Below are 25,381 nucleotides of genomic sequence, written 5' to 3' on the forward strand. Positions count from 1 at the left end.
ACATGGGCGCATCAACACATAGACCACCCAACCGGAGTCACACGTCAGAAACTGTCTCGACTGGTATTTTTTGTGTGTTGTAGGATGAGTAAACGTGTTTCCCTTCAACATTGAGGGGCAGTTGATGCACGTAAGGCAAGGAAAGGATCCTTTTCTCTGGGATCCTAGGAAAGTTTGGTGACTGATTCTCTGTGAAGGGACTTCTGTTTTTACTAGTTTGTCTCTTAAATTATATGATCGTCTATAAGACATAAGAGGGTTCACTCGGAACTCTCTAATATTTTTGAAGCTGTCTCGCAAAATAGGCCAATGTTTATTCAGAATATTGGAAATATAGTTACTGTGTGCAGAGTAAGTAGAAATGAAAGGGATCCTAATGTGTTTAGCTCTGGTCTTGGGTTGTAAAATGGATTGTCTATCTAGCACTAGTACCTCCTCCTTATGTGCATTAATGATGTCATCAGGATAACACCTTTTTTGGAAATTTCTTGACATAATATTTAGTGTCTCCATTAATATATCTATCTATCTATATATATACACAGTAACCCCCCAACATGCGATGGCCCCGACATATGATCAAATCGACATACGATGGCCTCTCAGAGGCCATCGCATGTCGATGTCAGCATCGACATATGATGCTTTTATATGTCGGGGCCATCGCATTAACTGTTATCCGACAGCACAAAATGCTTAAGCTGCTGTCGGATAGCAGTTTAAGCATCCCGGACAGGTTTACTTACCTATCCCCGCTGCTCCGGGTCCACTTCGCGATCCTCCGGCGTCTTCTGCATCTTCTCCGGGGTTCGGGCCTCGCTTTCCGGCGTCGTTATTACGTTGCTGACATAATAACGTCACCAGAAAGCGAAGCCCGGACACCGGAGAAGATGCGGAAGAAGCTGGAGGATCCCGAAGAAGACGCCGGAGCAGCGGGACAGCATCGGGAGCCCCTGGGACAGCATCGGGAGTGGTGAGGACGCGGTCCGGAGCGGCGGGGACAGGTGAGTATTAAATGCACTTTTTACATTGCACGAATCCTCAACATACGACGGATTCGACAAACGATGGGTCGTTTGGAACAAATTACCATCGTATGTTGAGGGACCACTGTATATATATATATATATATATATATATATATATATATATATATTGTGATGACTCGCTCTTGCAGATAGGTGCGGTTGCAGTATAGAGGCAAGGAAACAGTATTTTCCAAATCAAAGTTCAGTGTTTTATTCACACTTGGCACACAGCAAACAGCCTTTAAATGCAGAACTAAGGAAAACATAACAAAAGTCCACCTGTATTCCTTAGGGGTTTGTTCACACCTGAATCCATGCGGCATCAAGCAAGTCTTTTCCAGGCCTCCAGGTAGGCTGTTCACCAGCTTCCAACCTTGGAGCAAACATAGGGAAGAACTCCACTCTCAGCTCTCTCTGGCAGTCTGAGCTGCAACTAGCAAATCCCCCTCAGCTGGTGAAACAGGTTGCCTTTAAGGCCAACAAAAGGCAGCCTGGATTGTGAAGAATGACCCCCACCCTGCACTTGATCATTCCCAGTAAGAGCCGTCCCGGATTGGCCTTCCAGCCATACTACGGCCATAGTGTCAGTCTGCATCGCAGCACAGACACTGAATGAATACCTGCTCTTACTTCACCAAAGCCAGGAGCCTTGGTGACACATATCGCCCATCAACCACCATGCCCTTCACCTTCTCACAATATATAGAAGAAAAACAGCACTACCCATTAAGAGAAGTCCACAGTATATGGTGCACGCAGAATCCCAAGTCTTGGTTAATGACTCCAATTTAATACAGAATAAAGAATCTCTCTGCAGCACTCCAAAGTCCAAGCAAAAATGAAGTTTATTCCATAAACAGTGTCTCACACAAAAGCAATGTTTTGACGAGCTCCTCCTGGTCCTGGTCTTTCACAGCTTGAGAAAGACCAGGAGGAGCTGGTCGAAATGTTGCTTTTGTGTGAGATAATGTTTATGGAATAAACATTTTTGCTTGGACTTTGGAGTGCTGCAGAGAGATTCTTTCATATATATGTGTGTGTGTGTGTGTCAGGATTATTCATCCATTAAAAATCGCAGACTATTTAAAGCAGCATGCAGTGGTATTCTGACCAGTAAATGGCAAACATCATGGAAAAACTAAGTAAAAACTTCAGAGTTAATTTATAGGATAAGTGTCAGCTCGCTTGGGGTCCAACCACTGAGCCATAACTTTTCCCTCCTCCCGTCCCCAATAAAAATCCTCCCGACTCCATTGTTTTGAATGTAGCAGGGACTCGCACAGGCGTGCTGCTGTTCTATTAATTGTCTATGGAGCTGCAGAGGTGAGACATATGGCCACATGATGTCCTGAATTTATTGCTAAACTGTTAGTGTTCCTTGTATCACTTCTAGAGGTGACCGACTGTCGTATGTAATGGCTCCCCAGATCATCATACCAGCAGTTGGGGAAGTGTGTCGCTCCACAGCAAAGGCAGGATTTGAGCGCATCCATATTTGGACTGGACTGTCATCAGATCCCAAACCAAACCTGAATTTGTCTCTAAAGACAATAACAGCTCCAGTCCATAAAAGTCCAGGTTTCTCTCTCATTACTTCATACAAGGTATACATGAAATTTCCTATCTACTGGTGGTCTGTCTGGGCCATCCTAAGCCTGGGTGTGCACGCCCTCATGTACACACTGCTCCCCACACTTCCTAACAGGGCCACTCGCCAACCATGCTGATTTTGATGCTGATTTACCATTGTGGATTTCAGTGTGGATTATAGAAATACATGAAAGAAATCTAAAATAATCAGTGTAAAATCCGCAGTTATGGATGTTACTGCAGATCCACATTGTTTCTACAGCAAGGTCCGTAACAATGCCATTTTATTGTAGATGTATTGCAGATTTTGTTGACCTCCCCTTTAAAGTCAATGAGGGGGAATCTTTAAAGACTTGTGTAATCAGTGTTGTTTTATTAGTGCCAGTAATAGTGTTATTAGCGCTAGATTTTCAGAAGTGGGTATGTTTGTCCCACGCACACAACAAAAAAAAGCACATCATTTTATAAAAGGTTGACTTAGTAAATAGGGTGAATAGGGTGAAATAGCACACAAAGCCTAGCCACGCCACAAAATTGCCTAACAGGGTGCTAAATCGGGTGCTAAGTATCTGAATATGTGGCGCTAATAGTGTGCGCCACATTTTAAGCAAATGTGGTGCAGCTAAAGCAAAAAATAGTGGTGCTAAATTCTTTGAATACCCTGCAACAAATATGTAGAGCATATGCACCACAAATTGACCTGAAATAAAGATTTGAAATCTACAGCATATCCTCAACATAAAGCTGTCATGCTGCAAACTTAGCATTTGATTTGTTGTGTATTTTACCTATTGGCTTTAATTTGTAAGTAAAATGTCATTGTTGTGGATTTTACTGCGTAAAGTCTGTGGCATTTACAGTAGCAGCAAAATACCGTATTTTTCGTCATATAAGACGCTCCGGCATATAAGACACACCTAATTTTATAGGATAAAAATCTAGAAAATAAAGATTCTGAACCAAATACAATGTAAAGTGTAGGACAGTGATCTTCAACCTGCGGACCTTCAGATGTTGCAAAACTACAACTCCCAGCATGCCCGGACAGCCAACGGCTGTGCGGGCATGCTGGGAGTTGTAGTTTTTCAACATCTGGAGGTCCGCAGGTTGAAGACCACTGGTATAGGAGGTAGTATTCACGTGTCCCAACCGCTCCGGACCCATCACCGCTCGTCACCGCTGCCCTGGATGTCGCCCTCCATCGCTGTCGCTGCATCCCCGGGGTGTCCCTGTCGCTCCGGAACGTCTCTGATGCCCGGTATCCTCGCTCTCCGTCACCGCCATGACGTTGCTACGCACGCCGCTCCTATGGGATGGCGTGCGCGACGACGTGATGCCAGCCATGCAGGGGATCCCGGCACAGAGCAGACACCGAGGAGGCAGGTAAGGTCCCTCCCGGTGTCCTGTAAGCTGTTCGGGATGCCGCGATTTCACCGCAGCGGTCCTGAACAGCCTGACTGAGCAGCCGGGTTAGTGTCACTTTCGCTTCAGACGCGGCGGTCAGCTTTGATCGCCGCGTCTGAAGGGTTAATACAGGGCATCACCGCGATCGGTGATGTCCTGTATTAGCCCCGGGTCCCGGCCGTTGATGGCCGCAGGGACCGCTGCGATAGGTGTGTATTCGCCCTATAAGACGCACCAACTTTTCCCCCCCAGTTTTGGGGAAGAAAAAGTGCGTCTTATATGGCGAAAAATACGGTAGAGGAGATTTTAAAAATCTTTTCCACATACTGCAAAAAAATCTGCCCACAATCCAAGCAGAAATTGACTTGTACTAATTCCGACGTGTGAACATGGTTTGAGTCTCTGGTGAAACAACATATAGGCCTGGATTTATCAATCTGTCTGACATTAAAATGGTCTGGTTTTGCCCATAGCAACCAATCACAGCTTACAGAGCTCTGGTAAAATAAAATCTAAGCTGTGATCGGTTGCTTTAAGCAAAACCAGCCAATTTCAGAAAGATTGATAGTTCTAGGCCATAGCCTCAGTAAGTGTTCTGAACAAGCTCACCAACATAAGAAACAAGAGACTGTACATCTTCATACAACCACTTTGAGAAAAAAATGTTCCATTCTAATCATAGTCAATAGGACATGTAGAGATAAGCAGGTCAACAGATTTGGCCGTGCATTGATTGACTTGCGATTGCCCTGTATGTACAGGAGCAAGGATTTGGTAGATGGTGTGAGATGCAGTGCAGATGGAATTACCCTAGGGGCAGATGGCATTAACCCCTTGTATTCGTGACGCCAGGGTGTGGTTTATCCTCAATACCACCCTAAGGTATACCGCTGGATCTGGTCTAGGCCTGGGGACAATAATGACTAAAATGCCAAGTTACGGACAACGGTAGCTTTTTCTGAGCAACAGATGGTAAAATCTATACAGTTCAGCCAGGGCCCACGGTGGTGACCAGTGACTTCAGAGACCTTAAGAGCTTGCTGGGACTTGCAGTAGATTTGGACAATTTTAGTGCAGGCTACTCAGACTTCACAATAGATGACTGTGACTGACTTGACTTGAGACTGACAATGCTGTGGTTGTAGCTTACCTGTAGAATTGTGGCTGCTGGACTGACTTGAGGCCTCCTATGGACTCCAGACACACACTAGGACTTGACTGCACTGCAACTCAACAGAAAAAGTGAGAAGAGACTCCTCCCAGGGCTTTATAGGGGAGACTTTGGTGAGGTCCCATAGGTCAGCCTTAGGTCACATGGTCACTGATACCTCCTGGGTTACACTCACATGACAACTCACATAACAACTGGTGATCACATGTTCACCTCTCTTAAAGTAATAACACTTTCTATATGCATTATACAGTATAGCACATGGGAAACAATATATACATAAGGGGAGAGGTGTAAGGAGGCCCAGGGGACACTGTAAGGAGGCTGCCTGACAAGGCAGCAACGGTACATAGGCACAATCCTGTACTGGGCCACCACAAGGACACCTGTCAAAGGGAACAGTCTCTGCCCCTGCACAGTACAATAATCAACTGGCCTAGGTATAGAGGGGTTTTCACAAAGATTGCTACTTCTGTGTTTTTAGATCTTTTAGTCAGATGTTTCTATGGTATACATAAATGGAGGGGGCATAGTGTGACATCACTAGGGGTGTGGCTGTGACATCACGTCCCCGTCTCGGAGGCAGCGCATGACACAGAATGCACCAAGATTGCGGGGGTCCCCAGTGGCGGTACCCCTGAGATCATACATCTTATCCCCTATACTTTGGACAGGGGATAAGATGTATAAAGGCGGAATACCCCTTTAAGGGTGCCTGTACAGGAAATGTTGCCCAGGTGTAACTACCCTGTGTCTGGAGACCAAGGGGGAGATTTATGAAAACCTGTTCAGAGGTAAAGTTGCCCATAACAAACATTCAGATCGCTTCTTTCATTTTTCACAGGTCTCTTTAAAAATAAAAGAATCAAGCTGATTGGACAGGTTTTGATACATTTCCCCCATATTTATATGATGTATTCATATTCCTATTACATTTTTTTTCTTCTTAAAATAAACCATTTAGAACAGTTATCTTCTGATCGCTGCGGTATGTTTGACTGTTACTAGATATCTGACTGATTAGCAGATCAAATAGCTGCATATATGTCATGTGACAAAGATAATATTATCAACAGTAGGATCCGATAGTATATATACTTACTGAATATGTCATTGCTATTTTCAAGACATCATTCAAGTAAGTACAAGAATATAATTGCCAGCAATATTTGGGGTCTTTATGCTCTTTTATTTCATGCTGACACTGGAATGAAATGATAAAATACCATAATGTAGGGGTGAGGCTGGGGGAATGATGGCTGTGCATGTACCCTGTGTGTCGGATGCTGGGGCTGCCTCAGACTGGGGATTCAGATACAGGGTTATCAATCTGCCTGAAACCAAAACTGTAAAACAAAGAGAAAAACAGGCGCTCCCTTGTGAAGAACCAACGGGATCACAGGTGTGTGGGAGGGGAGGAAAAAAGTGAAGGCTCACCCTGCCAGGTTGTGTGCACTCCCACACAACCAAGATGTGCGTTTGATATAATGATCCCGGTCTGCAGCCTTCCCAGAAATAGCGGAGAGATGTAAAGCGAACTTCGGAAGAGATGGGAATACCGGCGCTGACCAAGGAGAAGACAATAGAGCCAGGTGTGTAGCGAACAGATTTAATCCAATGCGACGCGTTTCACCGCGCTTGCGCGGTGAAACGCGTCGCATTGGATTAAATCTGTTCGCTACACACCTGGCCCTATTGTCTTCTCCTTGGTCAGCGCCGGTATTCCCATCTCTTCCGAAGTTCGCTCTGAAACCAAAACTGTCTTTGTTGCCCATAACAACCAATCACAGCTCAGCTTTCATATCTTAACAAGATCTGGTAAAGTGAAATCTGACTCTGAAGAGCTATGATTGGTTGTTATGGGCAAAACTGAACAGTTTTGGATCAAGGCAAATTGATACATCTGAGTTTAGGCTACATTTCCATTGCATTGACCTGAAAAAAAAAACACCAAAAAATTCCACTCCCAAGTTTTTGTGCCATTTTATTTATTTATTTTTTTTGAAGTGGGTTTAAGTTTTGGTGCTTTTTTTATTGTCATTTTTTCCCTGCGGTATTCTCTTGTCAAGTCATGTGATTCTTTCTTAATGTAACTCAAGGATTTCCATCGAAAAATTGGAGGGAAAAACACCAGGACATACATGTACGTCCTGCCACGGCAATGAAGCGAGTGCAGGAGCTGCGCTCACATCATAGACCGCGGCTTACGGCTGCTGTGGGCAGCCAGGGATCTTCTGGTAATAGTGGACATCAGGGATCACGCTGATATCTGCCATTAAGCCCTCATACATCCCCATATGTGGATAAATAAATAAAGTTATCGAGGTCAGAAGAGGACAGTTTAAAATATACTGATTGTGTTCAATAAAGTTTACTTCTTATTGAAGAAGTATAAAAAAAAATTCTATATAAATTAGGTATCGTTTTATTCGCATTGAGCTACAGAATAACAATAATTATCAACACAATAGTCCTGACTGGGTGGGGGTCTCTTTCTGTCATGACCATACTTATGTATTATATCAAATGTGTCCCTCCCAGAATTCCCTATTGTAATATGCATGTAGCTCCATAACAACTTTTATACTACAACAAAAAACAGAGCTTGACCATGTACAGTATTTAGAACTATAAAAAACAATACTGTACATGGTCAAGCTCTTTTCTTATTGTAGTGTAAGAATAACAAAAATGTATCATTTTTACCATAAAGGGTACTGCGTAAAAACAATGAACCCCAAAAGTTGCAAAATGGAAATTTCCTAGGTCCTTAAAGCTAAAATGGGCAAAGTCATTAAGAAGTTAAAGAAAAAGGATAAAAATGCAAATAAAATGTTAACCTCTTAAGGATGTCGCCTGTTTTTACCTTAATAACCAAGCCCAATTTTAAAAATCTGGCATGTGTCTCTTTAAGGGGTTAATAACTTTGACATGCTTTACTTAGCAATGTGATTCTGAGATAGTTTTCTTTCGTGACATATTGTACTTTTTATTAGTGGTAAATCTTTGTTGATTCATGCAGGATTTTTTGTGAAAAACTCAAAAATATTGTGAAAAATGTATTTTTTTATAATTTTTTTTACACTTTAACATGTTAGCAACTGGGATGTATGCATATGTCCTAGGGGGGAAGGGGTTAAAGGGGTACTCTGCCCCTGGCATCTTATCCCCTATCCAAAGGATAGGGGATAAGATGTTAGATCGCCACGATCCCGCTGCTGGGGACCCCGGGGATCGCCGCTGCGGCACCCCGCCATCATTACTGCGCAGAGCGAGTTCGCTCTGTGCGTAATGACGGGCGATGCAGGGGCCGGAGCAGCGTGACTTCATGGCTCCGCCCCTCATGCCATCACGGCCTGTCCCCTTAATGCAAGTCTATGGCAGGGGGCGTGACAACCGCCACGCCCCCTTCCCATAGACTTGTATTGACGGGGGCGGCCCGTGACATCACGAGGGGTGGAGCCATGATGTAACGATGCTCCGGCCCCTGTATTGTCCGTCATTACGTGCAGAGCGATCTCGTTCTGTGCAGTAATGAGAGCGGGGTGCTGCAGCGGCAATCCCGGGGTCCCCAGCAGCGGGACCCCGGCGATCTGACATCTTATCCCCTATCCTTTGGATAGGGGACAAGATGTCTAGGGGCAGAGTACCCCTTTAATGCACAGATCACAAAAACATTCCTTTTGTAACCTATGTTTAATACAACTTCTCGCCAATAGTATAAAGTAGGTCACTACAGCATTTAAATCCGAAATATAGTTTGGCAATAGAAATTCAAGACTGATGCTCATGTTGAAGATGAGGTGCAGGTTCACATCTCATTTGCACAAAACTTAACCCCATTGTCATTGAATGAGGCTAATTCATGGCAATGTGTGAAATGGGTAACCCCATTTACATGTATGGGAGGGGGCTTGTCTTAATATTTGACATGGATTTTGGCATGGAATCTGTGCAGAAATTTGGTATCAAATCCAACACATATGAACAGGGCCTTAGAATTAACTTGATAGCTAAATGCGTTATTTAGGTGTCGATAGATATTTAAAAGTAGCGCATGAAGCTAGCTGATTTTGTGCCTCAAGCATCTTATTACTATTATTTAGTGTCTGTTCCTATTATATAGATTGATCCATTTTTATACCAAAGTCTTTCGGAGGTTTGACTTTCTGTAAACTCTTTCTTTCTAGGATGCATGATGCCATGATTAAGCGTCTCTAAGGCCCAAAACTCGAAGGGACCTGCCAACTTGTCTGCTGCCTATTGACTGGTGGCACAGCCTGAATTGAGCTAGACATTGGTTTTCTTTCCAGAATAAGGTTTAATAAATCTCCTCAAAGCTTATAAAGGTAGAAGAGCTCAGTTGTCATTTATCACAACATATCGTTGTAAATAGGACTGCAGGGTAACCTAATGCATCATTCTCAGTCATGTATGCTGTGAAACATCTTCAAATGACCACCTCTTTGAGAAGACCACCCATTGCCCAGACTTGATTTTCTGTGACAGGTTTTTACTTTCTTTGAAAATACCCCCTAGAAAACTAAATAGGTCTCAAAGAGGGTTCTCTGCATATGCTTTATCAGAACTGAGACAGCCTGAATGGAAAATATTATACAGTGAAAACTCTTTGAGGGGACCACCTAAGATTGAACAAAAGTGGTCTTCTAGGGAGTGGTCTTGCATAAGAAATGAGAAACGAAAAACCTGTCACAGAAAATCTGGTCTGGGTAAGCGGGTGGACTTCTTAAAGCTTTTTTAGGTTTCTCTGTATGTATTTTAAATACTTTATAGCAGTGTTTTCCAAACAGTGTGTCTCCAGCTGTTGCCAGTGTGTCGTGTGTCAAAACATGTCGGGAGTTGTAATTTTGCAACAGCTGGAGACACACTGTTTGGAAAACATGTTATGCTGTAAAACCACAGCTTTTAAATAATAATTTAATAATACTAGAATGTGATATTGAAATGTGGCAGTAGTCATATGACTACTACAAAAAAAAAGCTAAATCCTGGGATCCAAAGTACTGATTTAGGGTTATAAATGTTACTATTTTCATAGTAAATAAAATATTGTTTACTAGACAGCACCACCTAGTGGTTATATGCAAGTATTCTAATACAAAGAAACTCATTTATTTGAAAAGGTGTAATAAGTTTTGTTTCACATAAAGCATTTTTTTTTGTTTGTTTGCTTTTTTGTTAACAAAAAAAAAAAGAAAAAAACGCTGTAGTTCCCTCAAACCGGCGTTTTTTGTCATAATTGTGGCGTTTTGCTCCAATAGAAGTCTATGGGAGTGAGAAAACGCCAAGAAAAACGCTATGTGGATTTTAACTTTGGGGTTTTTGCAGGCGGTTTTTAATCTTTTTTGGACTTTAGCGATCCAAAAAAGTGATGTAGATAGCTGTTTTTAATAAAATTTCGTAGGGTACCATTAAAAAAATGTTTTCAAAAAATAAACAGTAGTGAAGGAAAAAATTTATTCTAACGAAATGTATATTATTGAAAAAAAAACTATTACTTTTTAAACAGGGATCAATTTATGTGTGCGGGGAAATAAAAATGTATTGTGTGTGTGTTTTTCACTTTTTTGCTTTATTTTTTAATTTTTTTTTAGTTAGTACTACTACTCCCAGCATGGAACACACTGTTCCATAATGGGAGTAGTAGTTACCTGTACTAATAGACAGATCGCCCGCTGCGATCTTTCTGTATAATGTATAGATGCGGCGGCCGCTCTTCTATGGTCCCCTGCCCTGACGTATATTTACACATATTCATATTTTCCGCAGAGCTGTGATTGGCCAGATGGTTCCAGCCAATCACAACTCTCTGTGAGAAATATGAATATGTGTATATATATACAGCAGTGCAGGTGCACATTATACAGGAGGATCACAGCGGCTGTCAGGAGTGATACCCGCAGTGATCTTTCCATAACTGCAGGTGATACTACTCCCAACATGGAGTACACTCTGCCTCATGCTGGGAGCTGTAGTATCTGCATTAATAGACAGATCGCAGCGGGTGTCAGAAGTTACACTTGCTGCAATCTGTCTATTAATACAGGTACTACAGCTCCCAGCATGGAGCAGAGTGTGCTCCATGTTGGGAGTAGTAGTGCCTGCTTAAGGACACATCACAGTGGATGTCACTACTGACACCCGCTGTGACCGTCCTGTCTATAGCAGAGATGCAGAGCGACTGTATACAGCGCTGGCATCCCTGCTCTGCACTATACTCCGGGCCGGCCACTCACTCATTCATCTTTTCCTCAGAGCTGTGATTGGCTGAAACCATCCGGCCAATCACAGCTCTGGGTGGGAAATATGAATTTCTGTTGACATCAGTGGCCGGCGTATAGTGCAGAGAGGCGAGCGATGTATAGACCCGCTCGCTCCTCTGCTGTATTATGGACGATCGCATCGGGTGTCAGGACTGACACCCGGGGCGATATGTCTATAGTACAGGTACTATCACTCCCAGCATGGAACAGTCTGTTCCATGCTGGGAGTAGTAGTACTACATTAAAAATGTTAAAAATTTCAACAAAAAAAAAAATGTGAAACACACTTTATTAAAAAATAAAAAAAATTGGGTTATAAAATATATACATTGCGTTTAATAAAAAAATTTCCATCACTGCTGCATCCTTTTTTTTTTTGGTACCCAAGAAATTTTGGGTTCCAAAAAAAATGCCTAGGTGCAATTTCCACACAAATGAAAAAAACGCCAGAAAAAACGCCGGAAAAAACGCAAGAAAAAACGCATGATGACGTCACTTGCACTGGCGATTTTTTGGGTGTTTTTTTAATCCCTATAAACGCAGTGCAAAAAACCAAGTGGAGACTTAGCCTAACACTGACAAAAAACTGCAGCATTTATTTAATTGGTGCATAGGTAAAAAGCAGTTTTACCTGCAAAATCTAGTGGCCATAAACAGTCAAACTAAAAAAAAACTGTGATTTAGGGTATGTTCACATGGTGGAATTTCCGTGTGGAATTCTAACAGATATTCCGCTGCAGCAGCATGGGATTCTGCTGCTCTGTGCACATAGTGGAATTTCTGCGGCAGATGTTTCTGATGTGAAAATCCCGATTCTGGCGTACGCAAAAAGAAACGCATTTCCAAGCAGTCCTAGTGCCCACCCGAACTTTCTAAATGTCGGACAATGTTTTCTGGGTAGATATTTCACACATTTAACTACCCTGTAAACATTGTTAAAGTAAAAACCATTTGCTAGAGCAGTTTTTGACTGCAACACATCCGCCCATGGCCACTACTTAACAACTCACTCCTTACAATTGCCTACTATTGCTTTTTTAAAGTAGTGGATGAAATTAGCTGATTTTGTGCCTCAAGCATCTTATTACGATCATTTAGTGTCTGTTCCTATGAAATAGATTGCTTCATTTTATACCAAAGTCTTTCAGAGGTTTAACTTTCTGTAAACTCTTCTTTCTAGGATGCATCTGGAGAAACTGGTGCTGATTTTGTCTGCCATCACATGCGTCCTGTCTTCTCAGCTTCTTGACCAGGAATGGGAAGCATGGAAGGCCAAACATGGTATCATATCTTCAATCCCGTATAGGATCCGAATATTGTCAATAATGACCTAAACTGACAGCAACATACAGTAGATGAGGATTCCGTTCACTTCAGGCCTCTAGACCTGAGTTTTGGCTGTAATACAGTTGCAACAACCTTTAGGGGTCACCCCCAAGGGGTTAGCCCTAAACTAGAAATCCCCCCTGAAATCAATCTTTATTGTAATCACTTTCAACAATAGTGAACTGTATACTGAGTGTGAGTGTCACTTGAACACAGCCTGGATTCAGATGATATTCACTTTATATCCCATAATATAGGGAAGTCACTATTGTATGTTGCATACAGTAATCGTAAGAAAGAAGAAGACGGCACTCACCATACAGCAAATACAGGAGTCTTTAATCTTCAATAACGGTGCATGTTACACAGGACAGGGAGTAATACAGACAGTGTGGAAAGTACATTGCTCGCTGTCTGTATTACTCCCTGTCCTGTGTAACATGCACCGTTATTGAAGATTATAGACTCCTGTATTTGCCGTATGGTGAGTGTCGTCTTCTTCTTTCATATGAGTATCCATTGCTACGTGTTTTCTGGACTGAGCATTGCTACTGGCAATAGAGGTGCGGTTTTGGTGTAGCATCTGCCCGCTGATTTTAAATTGTGTAGAGGACTATATAAGTAGTGCCGGTCATCTTTGTTGGTTGATCATTTAAGGTAGCAATATACATAAGATAGGTGTAGGCCAAAGGGTTATTTGTCCAACTGTTATGTCTTCTGAGCACCTTATGCACACAAGTGTTAATGGAGAGAATAGGGGAGTAAGCTGAATGGAGAGAATAGGGGAGTAAGCTGATGCCAGACTTCTTTGGCTGCTACCTTATCTCTGAGTAGAAAAAAAGATCTGAGAACAAAAGGATCAGGCAGTTGGAATTTGAAAATTTGAAACATACCCGATCCAACATCATCTGCAAGAGTTGGGGGCACCCATATACATTAGATGGTTGACTGGTCCAGGTTCAGCTAATAGATGTCTGAGGTTTATGGGGGTCTCTACACATTAGATTGTAAGCCAATCCCTGCAGTCAGTTGTGCCCAATGAAAGCATAGAATTGGTACTGGTCTAGTTACAACTGTTTGTTATTATTACTATTCATTTTGCTGTTAATTTATTTAGTAAATGTCACATGTGTGTCTTGTAATAATCCATAAACTGAAACAATAAATGGTCTAACTAGTGATATTATTTTATAAACTCAATATAGAAAAGGAGTACAGCAATTTTCACCAGGAGATGCACCGGAGGAAAGCTTGGGAGGCAACTTGGCATAAAGTGCAGAAACACAACGAACTGGCCAACCAGGGTCTATCCAAATACAGAATGGCCATGAATAAGTTTGCTGATATGGTGAGTTTACAAAACTGGCTTATAATAGTTAATAGAAAGCAGCACAGGGTTTACAGAACTATTCAGACCACTCCGCAGCCCAGGAGGAGCTCATGTTGCATTGCTTATAGTTTGCCTAAGGCAATGTTCAGAAGAGGGAATGTCCACATGGAAAATCTCTGTGCTGACATTCCCCTGACAGCAGAGTGCTAAGACCGCTTAGAAATACACTGTCTCATAGATGGCAATGCATTTCCATGCGGACACATGTGTATTCTTTCTATGGACACCGACATTTGAATTTCCACGGCAGAAACACCGGTGGAGGAAATTCTGTCTTGTGAACCATGCAAAAGAATCCCAATAATATCAATGAAACTCTTCTGCTGCAGAATCTCTGTGCGGAATCATATGAACATAGCCTAAGAGTTATAGCCATAAACTTGTACATAGTACTTTACCTCCAGATGGAATACTGCAGAAGGTCTTTTAAATAGACAATAGAATAGAATAATAACTACTTGTTGTTATGACTGTTGTTGTTATTGAATAAAAATTTTTTTCCATATCATACTTTTTTTTATTATTATTATTATTTTAGACACCAAAGGAACGTACTTCCAGGAAATGTTTATTTTCAAATAGAAAGTCAACATCCCTGAACAATCTTCCTATGCAGCATAAGTCCAGGGCTCTCAATATACCAGATTCAGTTGACTGGAGGGATTCCGGATGTGTGAGCCCTGTAAAAAGTCAAGGTCTATGTGGATCCTGCTGGGCCTTTGCCACTGTAAGAAAACTTTATAATGTACTATTAAAATATATGGATATCCCATAAGGTCAGGGTCACATCCGCAGCATATTTCACACTGTGGATGCCCTGACAGTAGTCACAAGAGGGACTGCAGAGCGATCTCCCGTCTGTGGCTCGGAAGCTCTGTGTGTCCACTTATAGCAGCGGAAATCTGCCGCTATAACTGATACCCAGAGCTACCGAGCAGCAGCGGGGAGATCGCTCTGCAGTGCCTCTTGTGACTACTGTCAGGGCATCCACAGTGTGAAATATGCTGCGGATGTGCCTCATGTAACCCTGCACTAAAATATTATACAATGAAACCGATTATAGACACCAAGATTTTACTTTGAAAAATGATAGAGTAATCTGAATTCATAGGTCTCTATTTTACTGGAAATCTATATGGAATTGCCATTAAGTCACAAATAACATTTACAGTATTATAATGAATGACATTTAATGAAAGAAAGTTCATATCGTATTTCAGTGACTTTTATTGCAATTCATTGTATATAAAGGGAGTGTTGTGTTTCAGCTGTCATTGAGGCACTCTGGCTTTCATTACATGTGTGTGGTTTATAGCACCATTATTTACTTGCACAGTATGGCAGTATTGTTATGTCTAATGTATGGTGATTTTAGCTAGGTGCACATTATGGCAGAATTATCTGATCACACACACTCTATACTTACATTATTTTTACACTTCATATACATTTTTTTTTATTGTATATGTGTCCATGACATGAAAGAATCCTTCATACAGGTTTAGCTAAAGCAGTGGTCTCCAAACTGTGATGTTGCAAAACTGCACCCCCCAGCATGCCCGGGCAGCCAATGGCTGTCCGGGCATGCTGGGAGTTGAAGTTTTGCAACAGCTGGAGGTCCGCAGTGTGTGTATCCACCAGTCGCATGGGCATTTGGCACACATTTACTACAGGAGAAAAATCTCTTCAGATCACCACTTTAGCTAAACTGGAGTGAGAAGAGTCTGCTGAGCCTTCCAATGGAGCTGTCTAGAGGCGTTCATGCTACTACTCAGTAGGTCCATCATATTATACTACAAACTATAATGGCAAAGCGTTTCCTCAAAGTGATAGCTCAGGATATTATTCTACCTCAAGTGCTGGTGAGGCTTTGTTACATTCTGAAATGTGTGAGCAGGGCAGCATGGTGGGTTTAGGTCAGAGCTTTCAAACTTATCATGTTGGTGACACCCTCTTTAGACATGCATCATTTTGTGACACATTCCTCGCCATACTGGCAATCAAACATATCACGTCATGCATCCTACAATGCACAACGTGATATCAGTATCCAGTATCATCATTAGAAATGTGGCTGCTACCCCCTTTCGCTATTTTATTCCCCCCCCCCCCCCCCCCCCGCGGCCACTTTATCACTCCCTTGTGCCATTTCATTCCCCCTTATTAACCCCTGTACCACTTCAGTCCCCCTTCTCCTTGATTTACCTCTTTGCCACTTCATTCCCCCCTTATAACTCTCTGTACCACTTCATTCTCACCCTTATAGACCCCTGTGCCACTTCATTCCTCCCTCTTGATTATCCCCTGTGCCACTTCATTCCTCCCTCTTGATTACCCCGTGCCACTTCATTCCTCCCTCTTGATTATCCCCTGTGCCACTTCATTCCTCCCTCTTGATTACCCCGTGCCACTTCATTCCTCCCTCTTGATTATCCCCTGTGCCACTTCATTCCTCCCTCTTGATTACCCCGTGCCACTTCATTCCTCCCTCTTGATTATCCCCTGTGCCACTTCATTCCTCCCTCTTGATTATCCCCTGTGCCACTTCATTCCTCCCTCTTGATTACCCCGTGCCACTTCATTCCTCCCTCTTGATTACCCCGTGCCACTTCATTCCTCCCTCTTGATTATCCCCTGTGCCACTTCATTCCTCCCTCTTGATTATCCCCTGTGCCACTTCATTCCTCCCTCTTGATTACCCCGTGCCACTTCATTCCTCCCTCTTGATTATCCCCTGTGCCACTTCATTCCTCCCTCTTGATTATCCCCTGTGCCACTTCATTCCTCCCTCTTGATTACCCCTTTGCCACTTCATTCCTCCCTCTTGATTATCCCCTGTGCCACTTCATTCCTCCCTCTTGATTATCCCCTGTGCCACTTCATTCCTCCCTCTTGATTATCCCCTGTGCCACTTCATTCCTCCCTCTTGATTACCCCTGTGCCACTTCATTCCTCCCTCTTGATTACCCCTGTGCCACTTCATTCCTCCCTCTTGATTATCCCCTGTGCCACTTCATTCCTCCCTCTTGATTACCCCATGCCACTTCATTCCCCCTTATCACCCCCTGTGCCTCTTCATTCCGCCACTCATCACCCACTGTGCCACTTAATTCTCCCCCTTGATTCCTCTGTGCCTTGATCCCCCTGGGGCCCCCACGATCTGCATGGAGCCCCGACCCAGGGTCATGACCCCCCATCCCCCCTAATATGTCTCTATGGGAGAGCCGTTCAGCTATCTTTGGCGGATAGGGGATACGTTTTTATCTATGAGACTTCTCCTTTAAGAATAGTGCGGCAGCTGATGCTGCAGGAAGGTCCCATGACACACCTGGCGACTGCCGCTGAAACACTATCTTGTTGGGGCACCCAGTTTGGAAAGCACTGGTTTAGATAATGATTTTAAGCTGGCGGCAACATCTGATGCAACCCGAGGGGTGTCATTCATCACAAAAGCCACCAGCCACCTCTCAGTGACATTCCACCAGTGCAGACTAGCAGATTACTATGACACCACACTGGCATTCTTCACTTTAACTACATTAAACTACACCAGCTGCATTAACAAAATGATGTGTAAATGTATATTTGGGAAAAGTGTGTGTTACATCAAGTTACCCGTAATCTTAGACAATAAAAAGACAATATAGATAGGTTTCTCATTTAATAAGAACATTAGTTATTAGGCAACAAAATTACAAATATTGGACACATATATAAGTCCTGATGACAAAGATTACAAAACAGAAATACATTAGCAGACGTTATCAAAACCAGGATTATTTGGGGTTTTTTGGTTCACAGGAGTAGGAAATGCTTTTGTATTCCTTTTGGTAAGCCATGTTTGACTTAGTGTAGTCATGTGACTGTTATAGAATGACATTTAATGAAAGAAAGTTCATATCGTATTTCAGTGACTTTTATTGCAATTCATTGTATATAAAGGGAGTGTTGTGTTTCAGCTGTCATTGAGGCACTCTGGCTTTCATTACATGTGTGTGGTTTATAGCACCATTATTTACTTGCACAGTATGGCAGTATTGTTATGTCTAATGTATGGTGATTTTAGCTAGGTGCACATTATGGCAGAATTATCTGATCACACACACTCTATACTTACATTATTTTTACACTTCATATACATTTTTTTTTATTGTATATGTGTCCATGACATGAAAGAATCCTTCATACAAGTTTAGCTAAAGCAGTGGTCTCCAAACTGTGATGTTGCAAAACTGCACCCCCCAGCATGCCCGGGCAGCCAATGGCTGTCCGGGCATGCTGGGAGTTGAAGTTTTGCAACAGCTGGAGGTCCGCAGTGTGTGTATCCACCAGTCGCATGGGCATTTGGCACACATTTACTACAGGAGAAAAATCTCTTCAGATCACCACTTTAGCTAAACTGGAGTGAGAAGAGTCTGCTGAGCCTTCCAATGGAGCTGTCTAGAGGCGTTCATGCTACTACTCAGTAGGTCCATCATATTATACTACAAACTATAATGGCAAAGCGTTTCCTCAAAGTGATAGCTCAGGATATTATTCTACCTCAAGTGCTGGTGAGGCTTTGTTACATTCTGAAATGTGTGAGCAGGGCAGCATGGTGGGTTTAGGTCAGAGCTTTCAAACTTATCATGTTGGTGACACCCTCTTTAGACATGCATCATTTTGTGACACATTCCTCGCCATACTGGCAATCAAACATATCACGTCATGCATCCTACAATGCACAACGTGATATCAGTATCCAGTATCATCATTAGAAATGTGGCTGCTACCCCCTTTCGCTATTTTATTCCCCCCCCCCCCCCCCCGCGGCCACTTTATCACTCCCTTGTGCCATTTCATTCCCCCTTATTAACCCCTGTACCACTTCAGTCCCCCTTCTCCTTGATTTACCTCTTTGCCACTTCATTCCCCCCTTATAACTCTCTGTACCACTTCATTCTCACCCTTATAGACCCCTGTGCCACTTCATTCCTCCCTCTTGATTACCCCGTGCCACTTCATTCCTCCCTCTTGATTATCCCCTGTGCCACTTCATTCCTCCCTCTTGATTACCCCGTGCCACTTCATTCCTCCCTCTTGATTACCCCGTGCCACTTCATTCCTCCCTCTTGATTACCCCGTGCCACTTCATTCCTCCCTCTTGATTACCCCGTGCCACTTCATTCCTCCCTCTTGATTATCCCCTGTGCCACTTCATTCCTCCCTCTTGATTATCCCCTGTGCCACTTCATTCCTCCCTCTTGATTATCCCCTGTGCCACTTCATTCCTCCCTCTTGATTATCCCCTGTGCCACTTCATTCCTCCCTCTTGATTACCCCTGTGCCACTTCATTTCTCCCTCTTGATTATCCCCTGTGCCACTTCATTCCTCCCTCTTGATTATCCCCTGTGCCACTTCATTCCTCCCTCTTGATTATCCCCTGTGCCACTTCATTCCTCCCTCTTGATTACCCCTGTGCCACTTCATTCCTCCCTCTTGATTACCCCATGCCACTTCATTCCCCCTTATCACCCCCTGTGCCTCTTCATTCCGCCACTCATCACCCACTGTGCCACTTAATTCTCCCCCTTGATTCCCCTGTGCCTTGATCCCCCTGGGGCCCCCACGATCTGCATGGAGCCCCGACCCAGGGTCATGACCCCCCCATCCCCCCTAATATGTCTCTATGGGAGAGCCGTTCAGCTATCTTTGGCGGATAGGGGATACGTTTTTATCTATGAGACTTCTCCTTTAAGAATAGTGCGGCAGCTGATGCTGCAGGAAGGTCCCATGACACACCTGGCGACTGCCGCTGAAACACTATCTTGTTGGGGCACCCAGTTTGGAAAGCACTGGTTAAGATAATGATTTTAAGCTGGCGGCAACATCTGATGCAACCCGAGGGGTGTCATTCATCATAAAAGCCATCAGCCACCTCTCAGTGACATTCCACCAGTGCAGACTAGCAGATTACTATGACACCACACTGGCGTTCCTCACTTTAACTACATTAAACTACACCAGCTGCATTAACAAAATGATGTGTAAATGTATATTTGGGAAAAGTGTGTGTTACATCAAGTTACCCGTAATCTTAGACAATAAAAAGACAATATAGATAGGTTTCTCATTTAATAAGAACATTAGTTATTAGGCAACAAAATTACAAATATTGGACACATATATAAGTCCTGATGACAAAGATTACAAAACAGAAATACATTAGCAGACGTTATCAAAACCAGGATTATTTGGGGTTTTTTGGTTCACAGGAGTAGGAAATGCTTTTGTATTCCTTTTGGTAAGCCATGGTTGACTTAGTGTAGTCATGTGACTCTTATAGAAATATGCAACTTTTTAGGAAACAAATATAGACGTGTCGCATGTTGTGAATTAGTAACCACTACAAAGTTTTAAAAAAAAGTTATACATAAGGTCATTTCTGAAAAAATGCTTTGCATTTAGACATCAAAAGTCACACACTTTTTGAGCAACATTTATAGAGCATAAAAAGCCTTACACTTCTTGTTTCATGTCTCCCTATATGATTAAGGTGAGTGTATTTGAGTCGCTTCATTGTATCAAGAACAAAAAGCTGGTTAAATTCAGTGAGCAGCAGCTTGTAGACTGTGACAATGAAGATCAAAATGACGGCTGCTGTGGAGGATTTCCGGAGAAAGCAATGGCATACGTTACAAGTCGCGGCTTCATGAAAGCCAAAGATTATAAATATAAGGCCACGGTAAGCTTTTTCTGTACTTTTCACACCTTTGGCCAGAAAGCAATATGTCACATAAAAAAAAAAAAAAAAAAAAATAAGAAAATACGCTTTTTGCTTGTACAGAGGATCTAGACTTGAACAGGATACATTGTATCTAATCCAGGGAGTGAAACCTATTAAAGCTAATAACTGTTTAAATAATTCTGTTCCTAAATCATCCAGCAACATGACTGTTCATACAATCCTAAAAAGGCGATAACTTTCAATGTGACCAAATATTATGTTCTGCCTGAAGAGGAAAATATGGCCGTGTCCCTGGCAATGAATGGACCATTAACAGTTGGAATTGATGCAAGTGATGACTTCAGCTTGTACAGTAATGGTAAGTTACAGCTAATAAAACGTAAATGCAAATGTGCTGCCTTAAAAGGGATCATCTTGTGGATAGGTGACAGCTAGCTGATCATGGGGGTCTGATAGCTGGGATTCCCACTATCACAAAAACAGGGGACCATTGGAGAAAATGGAGTAATAATCCAGCCATTCAGTCCCACAGACAGTGAATGGAGCAGCAGCTGCTCAATTCACCAGACGGATGGGACCCCCATTCTGCTGATTGTTTGGGTCCCTGTGATTAAACTCCCACTGATGAAATACTTATCTCCTAACCTGTGTATAGAAGATGTTTTCATTTTGGAATAACCCCAAATCAGCAACACATTTACCTTGGAGTGGCTCACAAGACATTTCCATGTGAAAAGACTTTCTGGTTCAAAGGATGTGAATTCCAAATGAAAAAGGGGTTGCAGCACTGCCATGCTTTGTTTTAAAGGCTTCTTTTTAATTTGCATAAATATGAGAAGCTTGGAAAAGATTAACAATTGTGCTGCAAATCAAAGGGAAAACCACAACTGTTTATTAGGGGTGCTGGGATTATTTCCATGTTTTGCATTTTTTTTTACTATCTTTAATCCATATTTGAAACAGACATAATTTTAAGAATCTATTATGATAACCATGAAGGTCAAGATATGTTACCCCAGTCTTATTTTATCAAGTACAGTATATGAATAATATCCACATGTACAGTATACCAATCGTATCCATATGTACAGTATATGAATAATATCCACATGTACAGTATACCAATCGTATCCATATGTACAGTATACAAATCATATCCACAAGTACAGTATAAGAATCATACCCACAGATACAGTATACCAATAATATGCACATATACAGTATACAAATCATATCCACATGTACAGTATACCAATCATATCCACATGTACAGTATTCAAATCATATCCACATGTACAGTATACAAATTATATCCAAATGTACAGTATAACAATCATATCCACATGTGCAGTATAACAATCATATCCACATGTACAGTATACCAATCATATCCACATGTACAGTATTCAAATCATATCCACATGTACAGTATAAGAATCATACCCACAGGTACAGTATACCAATAATATGCACATATACAGTATACAAATCATATCCACATGTACAGTATACAAATCATATCCACATGTACAGTATAACAATTATATACACATGTACAGTATACCAATCATACCAACATGTACAGTATACCAATAATATGCACATATACAGTATACAAATCATATCCACATGTACAGTATACAAATCATATCCACATGTACAGTATAACAATTATATACACATGTACAGTATAAGAATCATACCCACAGGTACAGTATAACAATAATATGCACATATACAGTATACAAATCATATCCACATGTACAGTATACAAATCATATCCACATGTACAGTATAACAATTATATACAGATGTACAGTATACCAATCATACCAACATGTACAGTATACCAATCATATCCACATGTACAGTATTCAAATCATATCCACATGTACAGTATACAAATCATATCCACATATACAGTATAACAATCATATCCACATGTGCAGTATACCAATCATATCCACATGTACAGTATTCAAATCATATCCACATGTACAGCATACAAATCATATCCACATGTACAGTATACAAATCATATCCACATGTACAGTATAACAATCATATCCACATGTACAGTATACCAATCATATACACATGTACAGTATACCAATCATATACACATGTACAGTATACCAATCGTATGCACATGTACAGTATACCAATCATATGCACATGTACAGTATACCAATCATATCCACATGTACAGTATACCAATCATATCCACATGTACAGTATACCAATCATATATGCATGTACAGTATACAAATCATACACGCATGTACAGTATACAAATCATATACACATGTACAGTATACAAATCATATACACATGTACAGTATACCAATCATATTCACATGTACAGTATACCAATCATATATGCATGTACAGTATACAAATCATATATGCATGTACAGTATACTAATCATATATGCATGTACAGTATACTAATCATATATGCATGTACAGTATACTAATCATATATGCATGTACAGTATACTAATCATATATGCATGTACAGTATACTAATCATATATGCATGTACAGTATACTAACCATATATGCATGTACAGTATACTAATCATATATGCATGTACAGTATACTAACCATATATGCATGTACAGCATACTAATCATATATGCATGTACAGTATACTAATCATATACGCATGTACAGTATACTAATCATATATGCATGTACAGTATACTAATCATATATGCATGTACAGTATACTAATCATATATGCATGTACAGTATACTAATCATATACGCATGTACAGTATACTAATCATATATGCATGTACAGTATACTAATCATATATGCATGTACAGCATACTAATCATATATGCATGTACAGTATACTAATCATATATGCATGTACAGTATACTAATCATATATGCATGTACAGTATACTAACCATATATGCATGTACAGCATACTAATCATATATGCATGTACAGTATACTAATCATATATGCATGTACAGTATACTAATCATATATGCATGTACAGTATACTAATCATATATGCATGTACAGTATACTAATCATATATGCATGTACAGTATACTAACCATATATGCATGTACAGTGGGACACCACTGCAGTGATTGGTTGAGCTACAATGTCTTGCACTGATCCCAGCACCCGGTCTCCAGTGAACATAACTTCCTGGAGCTGGGGTCAGCACAAGACATTGCTGCTCAGCCAATCACTGTCCACAGCAGAGTACCATCTCAGCTAGTTATTGGCAAAGTGACATCTTGACTCCCTGCACCAGGAGGTGCAGAGCAGCAGACACCAGGTGCCATAACGAAGCAAGGAAGGTAAGTACAGGCAGCCTGGTTCACACACACAAAAAAACACTTTTTGCCGGAGTACTCCTTTAAACAAACAGCAACCTCAAGCAACAAACCAGCCGCATAGAAATGTGTTTAGTCTGAATAACAATATAGTGTATATTATTATTTTAGGTATTTTTGATGGAGAATGTGGGACAGAGTTATCCCATGCTGTCGTTATTGTGGGATATGGTACAGAACATGACGAAGCATCCAATGAAGAAATAGATTACTGGATAGTAAGGAACAGGTGAGCTGTTTCATGGTGCCATATAGAATCAAGCTGTATCTTTATTATGTTGTACAGATTATGATAAGAAGTATGTAGATTGACATTTACGCAAGTAAATTCACTCAGAGGCCAGTAGAAGGCTGTTCAGGGTAAAAGGCCTACATTTTTTCTTGTACTGAAAACAGTGTTTTAATCCTCTTTCTATTTTTTTATTTTGATTTTTTTCTCTCTCCTTGTTCTTCCTACAGCTGGGGAGAAGACTGGGGAACAAATGGCTACGTGAAGATGAGGCGTAATGAAAACCAGTGTGGTATAGCAATTGATGCATCCTCTGTGGACTTATCAGGGTAGTTCTTTAGCGTCTAATCAATCCGATCTAAGTGACACTGCGTAATTCTAATCCTTGTATTCACAGCCACAGTGCCTGTCAGTGAATGTCCATCAGCGTTTAGCAATATATAGCTACATTTAATGAAGTGTGTTTTGTATATGTGTTGGTTGTAATAAATAAACAAAATAAATAAAGCAAACCTAATATTTAACTGCATATTACTATTGCATCTGCCTAAGCTGTTCATCAATAAGGTAAAATAAATATTATTTGTGTTGAAATTATTATGGCGCTAATGCGGTAGGTCATCACGCCAATATGGCTTTTGGTCATCAAAAGTCCAGATATGTGACCTGATGAATTGATAATAATATACCAATGGAAAGTATGTAGAAATAGTGATCGGCACTACTTTGCTCCGGCCTAAGTTGAGAAGTGTAAAGATAGATACAAATGCTGGACAGTCCTGTACAGTAGTTCACCACTCGCGGTGCACCATTCACCGATCTTCGGTGCTCAAACCCCTTACGGACAGCAATTCAAATGCACAAATG

General features: G+C 41.4%; 1 protein-coding gene across 2 annotated transcripts; it reads left to right on the forward strand.

Annotated features, from left to right (window-relative positions):
- The first annotated feature begins 5,192 nt into the window (after positions 1 to 5,192).
- On the forward strand, positions 5,193 to 25,033 carry LOC130366936 (uncharacterized). Of its 2 annotated transcripts, XM_056569291.1 has the most exons (9): positions 5,193 to 5,264; positions 9,384 to 9,542; positions 12,658 to 12,758; positions 14,009 to 14,151; positions 14,732 to 14,920; positions 20,730 to 20,918; positions 21,120 to 21,279; positions 24,397 to 24,514; positions 24,745 to 25,033. In XM_056569291.1, exons 3-9 carry the CDS (start codon positions 12,659 to 12,661, stop codon positions 24,845 to 24,847), a joined length of 1,002 nt encoding a protein of 333 aa, XP_056425266.1. In that variant the 5' UTR covers positions 5,193 to 5,264; positions 9,384 to 9,542; position 12,658; the 3' UTR covers positions 24,848 to 25,033. The 2 variants fall into 2 exon arrangements, with proteins under 2 accessions (XP_056425266.1, XP_056425267.1); XM_056569292.1 differs by lacking the exons at positions 5,193 to 5,264; positions 9,384 to 9,542 and adding an exon at positions 6,290 to 6,331.
- The last annotated feature ends 348 nt before the right edge of the window (positions 25,034 to 25,381 follow it).

This window comes from Hyla sarda, chromosome 4, assembly GCF_029499605.1.
Source record: "Hyla sarda isolate aHylSar1 chromosome 4, aHylSar1.hap1, whole genome shotgun sequence".
In the NCBI taxonomy this organism is placed as follows: domain Eukaryota; kingdom Metazoa; phylum Chordata; class Amphibia; order Anura; family Hylidae; genus Hyla; species Hyla sarda.